Source organism: Channa argus, chromosome 17, assembly GCF_033026475.1.
Source record: "Channa argus isolate prfri chromosome 17, Channa argus male v1.0, whole genome shotgun sequence".
Classification (NCBI taxonomy): Eukaryota; Metazoa; Chordata; class Actinopteri; order Anabantiformes; family Channidae; genus Channa; species Channa argus.
The window spans coordinates 2647185-2659689 of NC_090213.1; the positions used below are offsets into that span (position 1 = coordinate 2647185).

Genomic DNA, 12505 nt, shown 5'->3' on the forward strand with positions numbered 1-12505 from the left:
AAAATCTAGATTATAGCTGCTTTAACTATAACAAATTAATTTTACACTTTAACTTTCATTGCAGCCTGAACTAAATGACAAATGTGGTTTTGATTTCACATCACGTTGTATCCATTGAGTATTTCTACAGCTGTTTTCTGCTTTTTGTTCCATATTGTCTTAATTAATTTAAAATGTTTTACTTTAATATGCAATGTGTGAATAAAGTATCGTTCGGTTACTGTTCTTCCCAGTTAACGGGGTCGATTGGGCTCCACTGTACAGTAGGAACAAAATGTGCAGGAACCTGAGGAGCTTGCTGAGCCGAGCGTCTCGCTGCAGTGCAGTGATGCTCAGAATACAGTCCAGTGTTTGTGAGGGGAGCGAAGGTAAATGGTGCAACCATCTGTCACTTTCTCACACACACACACACACACACACACACACTCTAAAAGGTGACTCAACCGGTTTCAGCACACAGGAAAACAAGACCTGAACCAGCAGTGTCCAATCAGGCTGAGGACCGACAACAGGCTCCTGTCAGAAACAGGTGTCTCTCCAGAGACAAATGAACAGGGGGAAACAAGCAAACTCCAATTATGCACCAACACAACAGCAACCAGCTTTAAAAAGGCTCTGAAAACATGCACACACTGAAGACCCTCCATCACACACACGAGCATTTATGAAAACAATGAGAAGAGAGTGGGGAGGGGACTGTGGTTAGTTTGAACCATCTTACATTTAGTTTTTAGATTTTGTCCAATTGTAATTTAGTCCTTTATTGTCTATTTCTGGACATTCAGTCTTCGTATTCTTTTATGTATTTTTGGACAGTTTGCATCTTTTTGTTTGGATCATTGAACATTTAGGCTGTTTTTGGACATTTTGTCAGTTTACGCCTCTTTTCATTTGTTTCAAGTTCTTCAATTTGAGTCTTTTTACTGAGCTACTTCAAATAAGAAATATTAGGAGTAACTTCGAGGCCCAGTCATTACTACATCAGCATATAGTGTAAAAACGTATTAAAGTCTTTTCTGTTCAAGGAGACAAGCGTTGGACCACCTGAATCACTAAAGCGTAAATGTGAAATATTGAGGCCTTTTGATAATTATGGCAGACGACAGCATAATTAACCAGGTGTTTTCTTGGAGTCAATTAAACGACTGAGGACCATTGAACTTGACTAGAATAAGTATTAAATTCCATTTCAATTCAACCTTATATAGCGCCAATTCACAACAAAGCCATCTCCAGGCACTTCACATAGAAAAGTCCAGCTTATTTTATGGAGGAGGTTTGGCTACAGTAGATCACTGAAGGAGGCTCAGGTCACATAGAGATACATTTAGGTAGTGGCACCATTTATTCTTATTATTTCTGTAAAAACAATAAGTGTCTAATTCCAACACGGTTTATCCAGTGTTCTTTTAAACCAAGCCATTAAAAAGTGACAGTGTAAACTTTAAAAACATCTGGACTGTTTCACTATGAAGCAGCAGTGGGGGATGGACACAGCCTGCGAGTTAGACGTCAAACCACATGGACACCGACGGCACCATTAATCCAACAGCAGCCACATGTAAAAAAAAGTCCTTTATTTACAACCTGTAAACAGACCAAACCCTGAATCTCGTCCCCCAAAACGCTGAGAAAATAAATGCATCCTCGTTAACTGCTGCTCATGTACAGGCAGGAAACTACAGCAAGATTAAAAAGAGGTTAGAACAGTTAAAATGGCCTGAAGGCAGCAGATTTGAATACAACACTACGATAACTGGTTTTGTAAAGGCTGAGACTCTGCAGCTAAAATGAACATTATGTTCAGGTTGTTCAATATTTGGAATTTAAATAACATATTTCCTATGAGACGTTTTTGATACAGTGGATAATATAAAAACATCTGTGGCACTGATGAAGGCAACTGCTCAAGTCTTTATGCACATTTCCCCCCATTTTAAAACAGAACAATAAAATTCATCCTAACCAAATATTCTATACACAATTAGTTCCTCTTCGCAGTAGCAGATCTTTAAGACGGTTTAAAACCTCGGCTAATGGATAATAGTAAGCAACCTATTGTTGTACTGGGTTAATGATTAGAGAGAAACTGATTTACAATGTGTCTCTTCATAGATTCACGTCAGAAATTAGTAGCAGTATAAAAAAAGTGTTTGCATACAAGTAAAACATCAGCTACAAAGGGCCAAGAAGAAAACACTTCAGTATTTTCATCAACCGTTAGTCACAGGTGCTATGAAGAAATCATTTCTCTGTGATTCCCAAAGATCTTTTTTATAACAAGCTCCTGAAAGGAACAGAACAGAAGCAGCTCAGGTTTTACTGCCTGTGACCAGTTAACGCTTCAGGTAACTGCTATTGTGAGCGGTTGTCCGACGACGCCAGGTCAGTGCTGGAAGCGGAAGAGAGCGAGCAGAGGGAGGTGGTCGGACGAGTGGTGCCGATTGGGCAGGCCGTTAACCTCCTCCAGCTCCGACTGGCCGACCAACGACAGCCTGCCCAACAGCTGGAGGCCCCGGGCACCAGGAAGTGAAAGAGGGGTGACCAGTTCTTGGAGAAAGAAAACCAGAGGGAGATTGTAGTGTGGCCAGTAGAAAGAGAGGAAAACCGGCAATAAGACGGAAAAGAAAAAACAAAAAGCTTCAAAAGTAGTCGAGAGGTGGAGGAGAGTGAGAAGAAGTGTGGGTGTCACACCATAAAACTTAATATATAATTCAATTACATTTTAAAAACTAATGTTTTGTACTTGTACGTTTGATACGATTCTTCAACTTATTTAGTTTTGATAAGATATTTCAAATTAATTCAGGGTTTGTGTTTTAATTAATTCAAGCCGTGTTATGTTTATGAGTCTTGAAATCGAGGAGAATTCAGTTCGTTTTTTTTTTTTTTCCAATCTGTGATCATAGCTTGGACACCAGCATCAAGAATTTGTGTGTGAGTGTGTGAGTACCAGGAGTGAACAGGATGTAATCCACCGTCATGGCAGTGCGAGAGTGACAGGTGGTGATCTCAGGTCTCCCATCAGGCATCAGGCAGTGCAGGTAGGATGACTGCAGCTTCAGACTGTGCTCCAGCCTCGCTCTGAATACACACACACACACAGGGTTAAAGTGTGTGTTTTGGCGCAGACTCTGCTTTACACTCTAGACCAATAACTGCATGAAAGTGGTTTTTTTTTTGCAACATTTTAACAACTTTAAGTCGGCATCAACTCATAACTGCACCTGTGTTTGGCTTTGAACGGGAAATGGAAAAAGAGAGAGAGACACGTCACCTGTTTAAAACAGCAGCAGCAGCTTTGTTAGCGAGATCTTCCACAGTCAGATTAGCGATGGCTCCTTCTACAGCTGAGAGAGGGAGAAACAAACCTGTCAGCGCTGAAGCAATTAACTACATTTAGTTTAATCTCAGAGGAACTTGCACAAAGTGAATTGGGACTGAGACAGACTGACACTGAATGATGGTTCTATCTGAAACACTGCTGCTAAAGTAGAACAAAAGCTAAACTTGCTGCAATTTAAAAGAGGACATGACATCACCTGTGTCACTGTACCTGCAGGGCTGCTGGGAGACAAATCCACTGGGATTTTGTTCTCATACTGACACTTATGACTGATTCCCAAACTCTGAGACCAGATTGGAGACGTAAGGAGACGCTGATGTCTGGGGGGGTATTCCTGACCAGACACCTGACACACACACATACACACACACACACACACACGTTAGTGTTTGCCTTCTTGTATGTTAGCTACATATGCTGGACACGTACAAAGATATATGAAATTTTATAGCTCTGATAAGTGGATATTGTTTATTTCAGAAGATGTCACCATCATTGAAACCCAGACCCTCTGACTTCTTTACCCAATGTTTCAGTTTACAGTTTGATAAATGAATGGATTAGCAAATTAAGTGTGAATAAGCTGTGTGTTAATGACCCATCAGTGAATCAGTGTGTCGGCCTCACCATGCCGAGCTGCAGTCCTCCATACTCAAGGCAGCCTGTGGTCAGGAAGTTGTACAGCGGACTCCAGGGTGTGGAGTTAAAATCCCCACACAACACGACCGGATTGGTCGACCCATCCGGGAGGCGGGACAACCGGCTGATCTCTGCCAACAGTATGGCGAGCTGGGCCAGTTTGACATCGCCGCGGCGGGGATTGTAAAGGAGGTGGGTGTTGGCGACGCAGATAAAGGCCGAGGGATCCGACTGGCCCGCAGCGTTGTTAGGTTGCAGCAGCACAACCAGTCCCACGTTGTCCCGGTCGAGGACGGCGTCCCCAGACCGGAAAAACTCAACAGGATTGGAGGAGAGAAGGCAGAGGCGGGATGATTTGAAGATGATTGCACAACCATCTGGTTTACTTCCCGTTCGCTTCTTATACTCACACTGGTAACCTGGAAAACACACACACACACAGATTCATTACACAAAAATTAAACAAACTGAAGAAAAGACCTAAATATGTATATGTATATAAAACAACACAGAAAAAAAAAGGGGCATTCATGTCCTAGATAGAAACTATTAACCAACAAAATTGCTAATTTCCACCAAAAAAATGACGAACACACACACACACACACTACCTAGTGCCTGTAGAGCTGGTTTAATCTGGTTTTCATAGTGATCCTCCTGGACTTCTTGAAGACACAGAATCTAGAATCAAAGACCAAAGGCTGAGGTTGAAAGGACAGAATCTTCCGTTACGGTACGTTTTGCAGATTTGCACAGAGCTTTGATGTCAACCCCACCCAGCATCTTTAGAACGAACTCTTGCAAGTCACCGTCTTATCACGCAACAGTAGTGGCCAGCAAAGTGTCAGCCAGGTTATTGAGACAGAAAAGGTTTAATTAGTGTTCACCTGTCCAGGTACTTTTAACCATAGACTGTATATCATTTTGAATAGTAAATCTGGCTGCTACAGGCTAGAGACGTGCCACCTGATCCTCACCACTCACATCAGCGTTGTGCTGCTGGATCTCAGCCAGCAGGCAGGGCAGTCTGTAGTCCCAGGACAGGACACTGGGGTTACAGTGTTCATACAGGTAGGTGTTGTCCTGCAGCAGCTCCTGAGAGAGGATGTTGTAGGACATCACAGAGAAGTCAAAGGCTGTGCTGCACCCGGGTGGTGGGGGGTAGGTGCCGCAGGCAGAAGACATTTCCCAGTGTCTCTGAAGAGCTGAGGAGATATAGAGGTAAGTGATGATGTGCACTTCTGACATCAGGAGGCTTTTCTGTTAAAACCGAGACACTGAAGGTTCATTTCACAAGAGAAGGAAAGGAAAAATCTTACCAAAAAAAATTAAAAAATAAATTCAAATTTTGAATTTACACAAATGAAGCATCTGTTTTGAAAGTTTTACATGTGAGTTAACTTTTACTGCTAAATAAACGTAAGCAGCCTCACACTTAAACGTGCGGCGCTTTGGAGAACGTGTGGTTACATGAAGTTTAATGAAATCATGGAAAACATCTTACGTTTCACTCGTGCAGCCTCGTCCTGTTGCCTAACAGGTGGGGAGGTCCCAGGTGGGGGGGGCTGCCACTTGGCCTCCATTTCCCCCCACGGGTTCAACGGGGGATTGGTGTTGCGAGGCTGGTACACAATCCCCGTCCAGTGTCCTCTATCACTTCTTCTGTCCCTGAACCGTTCCTCTGCTGGTGTTGTATTCCTGTGAGACTCCCCCTGCCTCTCTCCCCCCCTCTCTTTGAACCAGGGGTTAGCTTTGGGTTTATGCATGGAAACTGAATCCTTCTCCTGTTTGGACTTTGGGGTTTGAGTCCTGGACTTTGCAGTTTGTGAATCTTTATGTCCTCTTTGATAATGTTCCCTCCTCCCTTGATGGGGGGTTTCATCCTGACTGCCGCCGTCCTTTCGCTCTCTGTTTTTATTCCCACTTTTAGTCCTTTCTACATCTTTACTGTTCATTTTTTCCCGACTGCCATCTTTTCTGGCTCCATTCTTCCCTCTGTCTTGACTTCTATCCCCGAAGAAGGGACTTTGTCGAGGACGCCTGTCTGCACTGGGATCTTGAAGATGGTGGTCCCTTTTAGAACTTCCGTCCTTGGCCTTGCCTCCTGTCCCCCCTGCTGTTACTCCTCCTCTGTGTCCATCCCTTTGTTCAACAGTCCGCTTCTCCTCTGCACTCTTTCTCCTTTTCTGTGGCGGCCCTCTGTCCCGGTCTGGGCGCTCCATCAATAGGCCAGCAGTGGTGTAGAATGAACGCCAGCCACCACTGGCATTACCAGGATTAATGTTCTTAGAGCGTAATATCCTCCCAGTGAAAACCTGATGGGTTGCTGGGTGGGAATGAGGGAGTCGAGGAGGCCAGGGGGGAAATCCCTGCACTGACCACCATGGATCAGAAGCTGGGATGAACGGAGTGATGCAGGAGGAAGCACTGTTGCTGCTGAAGCCGGCCCAGCAGAGAGCAGGACGGCTGCGGGAAAGGAAGGAGGAGGTGTAGGAGCTCAAGGAGCTCAGCCGGCTAAGGAACATGGAGGGGCTGGCAAAGGAAATACAAAGACAGTTAACAGAATGAAGCACCAGTAAACGTAAGACCTTCTGGAGAAAAACATTAATACAGTTAGAACAGATAATAGAAACTAAAAAAAAACACGTCAGAGATTCAAGTTTAGTTTCAAGTGGAACTTTTTCTCAGGTTCGTGTTGTTTTAAATGGAAACTGAAGTGTGCAGTGGACAACCACGGGAGAAAAGCCCCAACTAAGCAACATCGCGTTTCCATCACTTTACACCTGTCGTTTATCTAAACGGTTGCACGTCATCAATCAGCTAACTGAGTCCAGCTGTGCTGCTCGGTTAGTATGAGCACAAAACCACTGTTATCGTTACATTTTACACTTCGGCCATTCAGCCAACGTGAACTTACTGCTCTCCGGAGGCGGTAGAGACATCGTTTATGTTTCCGCTTCGATGTGCAGAAATTAATTATTCTAACTCCGCATTATCGATGTTTTAAATCGGTTTTTGTTTTGACTGACACCAAAACAACCCGCTCACCAGCCGTCCCCGATATATGACGTCACCCCATACGTAAACTAGTCGCCGAGGAGTCTTGTGCTGCCTTTAGGAACCTCACCTGAACTCTGTTTATTTTTCTTCCAAGTTTAGTTAAAAAGACGTTGGAACGCGACGGGCAAAGTCACTCTACCTCTGGTCTAGGTTTATTAATATTTTAATAAAATACCCGTATATAGCAGTTTTTATACGTGAACAAAATGAAATGTATAAGAGTCGCAGTTACAAATGAGTAACGTTCATCAACAAAGGCGACAGGAATAAAACGCGTGCACTAGCTTATTTTACTAGTGTATTTGTTAATTTCCACTCGATTGTCTGCTAGTGACACACAAATCAAAGCATCTACATAAAATAAAAATTCCGTATTCAAGCATCTCTTATAAGTTGTATTAGTAATTTCAACATTTCCGACATCGCGAAAGCAGCATGTCCACTGGCGATTACTTCCTACCCGGTCTGGAACTTGTAGTTTTTATTCCGTTTCCTACCATTGAATGATACGACACAGGTTTATGAGCGGACCACAGCCACTTTCCGTACGTCCGAAATCATGTACCGACTGGAAACGTAGCCTACGATTAGACGCTTGGCTTTTATTCTTCGAGAGCATCCTGATAATGTCACGGTTTGTCGCGCGGTCATCATCATTCCATATCGCTAAATCCACCGAAACGGCGACTTGGTTTAGAACGAGTACAGCGGCATTGTTTCGACGTTCAAATGAGCTGTGGGCAAAGCCCGAATGGCGAAAAGCAACGGTCATTGTACTCACGTAACAACGATCGCCCCCACAGTGAAAACAGCGGTGTCGTGAAAAGGTAAAACGTCAGCTACTGAGCTGCGGCTTGTTCTCTGCCTGCATGTCGTTCAGACCCGGAGTAAAGCGGTTAGTACATGGATTGATAATCCACTGTGTGTTTAAGGAGCAACTGATGAGGGTCTGCAGAGACGGAGACCTGGAAGTGCACGGACAACCCCCCCCCCCCCCCCCCTCTCTATTTGTCTCTGTGTGTGTGTGTGTGTGTGTGTCCCACTGCTCTCAGATGTGCGTTCATTTGCAGCAAAGCAAAAAGAAGGAAAATAAACGAGGCTCTTTCCACTAACACCGTGTACTTGCTGGTTAATGTTTACACATCACTGAAAACTCCGTTTCATGTGAATAAACTACTGAAAATACTTGTCAAGACCTGACTTTCCTGCTTTTCTTTTTTATGAGCACATCATAAAAGAGTAACCTCACTGTATCACAGCACTTAATTAAAGTGTGGCTCTTTTTTTGTGAGGGTTGATTCCCATAAATTAAATCATACACCCGCAGTATTATTGACCCTTAATCCAACATCCAGCCCTACAACAATGTTTAGAGGAATTATGTGGTGTTAATTATCAATTATTCAAATGTTAAGACTCCAGTCCAGGTAAAATATTTCACTTAATTGTGTTGTTCTGTATGCACATGCACACAAAAGCAAAATGTGGAAGCTAATCCCAGTCCAGCAAGTGTGATGCCCAAATTCAGCATTTCCAACAATTAGAGCAGGTCTCACAGCAGTTAACTATTTACCTTCAAAACATATTTGCAAAAAATTCAATGAGAAGTATTCACAAACATAATAGTGGGTCTGAGTATAATAATAGCTGTGGTCATAGCAATAATTACACTTCATGTACAGTTTCACTGCATTATTAAATTAAATGAATATTTAAAGCTGAATGTATTGTTTTCTAATGATGTGTGCGACATCTGCACTGGTCACAAACATCTCCGCTTGTCACACCTACATGTGAACAAAAGACCTGTTTCAATTACAGAAACATCTGTTATAAAATCTTTATTCAGGAGGCAAACAGAATATCAAAATGTTGCAGTTGAAGATGTCAAACACATGAAACGTAATTTGGGGAGAAATGAGGAATCATTTCATAAAATGATGTAAACTGATTCTGGGGAAGTTTAGAGAAATTTATTTCTACATGTAAAGGTCAGTAGTTGCCAGCAGATGTATTTATGCTCTGTCACATGACCGGGAGGGTCACAGGTTCGATTTCCGCAGCAGCCGCAGTTCGTCGATCAATAACAAGCACATATCCTGTCAGTCATAACTGTAAATCTCGCACGTGGGACCAAGAAAAGTTTGGGTAGCTCTGACTGTCACCATGCTCCAGATTCTTCCAATTGAGCCTGAAGGATTGAGACCTTTTCTTAAAAACAGACTCTAAAACAAATCCTTCCAAGTTAAAGTGCTGATGGCAAATAAGGGCAAGAGAGACGCCTCTAAACTAAAACTTTAAAATAAAATAAAGCTACGCAAACACACACAGCAGCACTTCACGACGACGCGAAGCAGCTTCAGCAGCTCCGTCCTCGAGGAAAGACAAGCAGTTCATATGAGATGTGCTGCATTCATGCTGTTCTGCGTTCCTCATTCTTCCACGTGTTACTCTTTACGCCCCCTTTCCCCCATTTCAGTGTTTAACTCTGCTCGCCTGTTCTGAAATCTGATTTTTGTGTTCTTAGTGGGAGCTTCCCCTCCTCTGCTCCCCTTCCTTTCTCCCGGGAACAGATCTGCTGGCCTGCACGGGGAAGCTGCAAAAGGTTTGCCATACTTCAGAACACTGACAGTATGGAAATGCATCTGCACACAGAAAAGACAGACAGTAACGAGCGAGGACTCAGACTCCAGTGTGGTGCTGTCGTCGTTTGATCCTCTTTTGGAATCCGGGCGGGTTTGTCTCACATTACGGTTTTATGACTTACTGAATATAAGAGAAGCTTCTTATATGTTATGTCAGTGCTGACGTGCAGTGTTTGTCAAGTTGAACAAGCTGAACAAGCTATAAAACAGTGAAAGTAGGAATGAGAAGAGATGCAGCAGATTCAGTTTGTGCTACAGTTCAGTTCAAACAAACACAACCAGTAGAAAGAACAGACAGGACCAAGTATCACAGCAAAGACAGTGACAGGTAAACTGAAAACTCGAGTTGTGCTTGGTTTTAATTCCCAGATTGTTGAACAGCCTCCACAAAAGACACTTGTATTGCAAAAGGTTACAAGACACATTGTCTGATTGATGGTTTTTCCAAATCTTTGACAGTTCAGGGTTTTAAGGTGCACTTGGTTTGAATCTCCACAAAACGTTTGAACAGCCTCAAATGTGGACAAAACAAACTCAACATTTCATGATGTGTCTCTCCTTTCAGCAAGTTCCCATCCAGCAGAGACCCTTCAATAAATCAGGACCTCAGCCCCGACAAAGTCTTCCTCATCAGGTTTCCCTCAGCGCAGCACCCACAAGTGCCCACAAGTTTGAGAATGGGTGACACGGGACACGCTGCTGGAGGTGAAAGGTCAATGGGTCAGGGGTCAGGAGAAGGGGACTTCCCATCTTTGTGTGTACGCACTCAGTTCGCACGGGCTGATGACCAGCATTCGTGACGAGTCCATCCCGTCCAGAGCCATCTCCGAGTCCAGACAGAACCGAGAGACCAGGTGCTCCAAGTGAGTCCCCGACTTCTGCCACCTCTGGAGGACAAAAGGAAGGTCCACAGAGAAAATATGATACTGTCCAATCATGCAAGCCAAAAATTATAGTACAGAAACTTTTACAAAATGTAATTTTTGCTGCTCATTTCAGCAAACATCCACCTGATTTACATTCATATGATTAATTTGCTCTACTTGCTGTGGATCCAAATCTTTTGTTGTGGTATAATGACGTAATGCTGCAGCGAGCAAAACAGCGATTAACCTGGAATTTAAACGGAGGTGCTGCTTGGAGGATGTTTGCAGTGCAGGAACCTGAGAAACATCTGAAAAGTTCCTGTGTGATGCTCTGCAGAGCAGGTGCCTCAGCAAATGACCATGATACAGTATGAAAAGGAACGTGAATCTGTCAGAACCCACGATATCATTTAAAGTCACACACTGGCATAAAAAGAAAGAGGAACGTGGACTTTCTGCTCAACTCGGTACACAGAACAAGAACTGGGTACTTAGGTCCAATTTCAAACGTCACTGACAACACAGCAGCGATAGAACAATTACAGCATAAAACAAAAGAATTTTCTGCAGAATACACTTAAAGGAGCAAAAATAAAAGTACTTAATATGCAGAAAGACTCAGTGTCCATCATATGTTACAGCTACATGCAACAGGTAAGTACAGACCCTGTTTTAATTACTTTAATACTCATACGCTGATCTTAACTTATAAAAGTGTCTCCTCATTTCTTGGGTGATTTTGTATTTTTCATGTGGAATTTTCAGAACTGCAGCTGCAGTAAATGTAGTAGTGCAGTAATTCCAGCCAAACTACTGTATAGTAAGTATCATAAAAAATGCAGAGAACAGATAAAGTTTTACATTCAGTGCTGAAAAGTGAATGTACTTTTCACCACTGCAGAAAGACACATTCTGAGTTAGGTAAAATAACATGATGTAATCAAATCAAGTGGACAGCTTGTACTAAAGGTGCTGCAGCTTTGGAAAATATTAACCGATTCATTTGGGAGGTTGAAGACTAAAAAAATGTCAGTACATTCTTGCAGAACTGGATTTTGACCTGTGTCACGTCTTCTTGGTCTCTCTCTCTTTTTTTTTTTTAAAAGGCCAGTTTAGAGAAACAAAGAATTATTACAGCACAGAAAGCCTGTTTGTGTTCATATGGGCACCTATGGAAGAGGAGTAGGAGCCAATTTATTATACAGCCGCATCTTTATAAAAACCTAACTCCACGTCTGCGGAGCTGCAGAACATACGTATAAGATCAGTGAGTGATAACACATTTGTTTGTTGTGTCTCACAGACAAAATGTGATTCCTGCTGCTCACCACTAGATGGAGGCCTCTCATAAATTTTTGCTGTGATTGGTGGCTCTCAGACACTGAAGAGAGAGAATGTGTGTGTGTTAGTGTGTGTGTATTATTCATAGCTGGGAAACAAAGCTGCTGATACGATCAGACATGAAAAGAGGCTTTTATCCAGCTGTGGGTCTGAAACCCAGTCATCAGAGAGAAAGAGGGAGCGAGAGAGAGATGAAGGAAGAGAAAGAAATGAGAAAGCGACGAAAGACGGAGACAACATGGCCGTGATGGGTGAACATGTGATATCTATATGAGAATCTTTGTGTAACTCTAATTTGTGTGTATGTCTGAGTCGGTGTGTGTTGGCAGGGAGCGGCCACATTGTGCTCGCCGAGCTGCTGGAGCGTAACACTGTCATGTATCATGATCCCACAAAGCCTTGTAACAACACACACAGACACACACGGCTTTTGTTCTAAAGAGTTGGATTGTGGGTCTATTGCGTTGTCCTCAATAGGACACGCCGTCACGGACAGCGACTTGCCGTGCAGCTTTTCAATCGAGAGAGGAAAAAAAAAAAAGTAGGGAAAATTAAAAGCTAATAAATTAGCATTCACCTCATTACCGACTGCTGCAGCACTGCTCACA

General features: G+C 43.1%; 2 protein-coding genes across 5 annotated transcripts in view; both read right to left on the reverse strand.

Moving 5' to 3' along the window:
* Positions 1-1562: 1562 nt before the first annotated feature.
* Positions 1563-7987, reverse strand: angel2 (angel homolog 2 (Drosophila)). Of its 2 annotated transcripts, none has more exons than XM_067481701.1 (9): positions 7827-7987; positions 5490-6517; positions 4970-5190; positions 4597-4666; positions 3974-4404; positions 3557-3692; positions 3278-3350; positions 2954-3084; positions 1563-2550 (listed from the first exon to the last, which is right to left on the reverse strand). In XM_067481701.1, exons 2-9 carry the CDS (start codon positions 6508-6510, stop codon positions 2387-2389), a joined length of 2247 nt encoding a protein of 748 aa, XP_067337802.1. In that variant the 5' UTR covers positions 6511-6517; positions 7827-7987; the 3' UTR covers positions 1563-2386. The 2 variants fall into 2 exon arrangements, with proteins under 2 accessions (XP_067337802.1, XP_067337801.1); XM_067481700.1 differs by lacking the exon at positions 7827-7987 and adding an exon at positions 6903-7150.
* A 2044-nt stretch (positions 7988-10031) lies between these two features.
* galnt14 (UDP-N-acetyl-alpha-D-galactosamine:polypeptide N-acetylgalactosaminyltransferase 14 (GalNAc-T14)) overlaps positions 10032-12505 on the reverse strand; it is a 136742-nt gene continuing 134268 nt past the window's right edge. For 2 of the 3 annotated variants that reach the window (XM_067481714.1, XM_067481713.1), the window contains one exon: positions 10032-10577. In XM_067481714.1, coding sequence (XP_067337815.1) covers positions 10419-10577 — 159 coding nt within the window. In that variant the 3' untranslated portion in view covers positions 10032-10418. Of the gene's footprint in view, positions 10578-11884; positions 11938-12505 lie in introns of those variants that run through there. The other variant, XM_067481715.1, reaches the window with a different exon arrangement.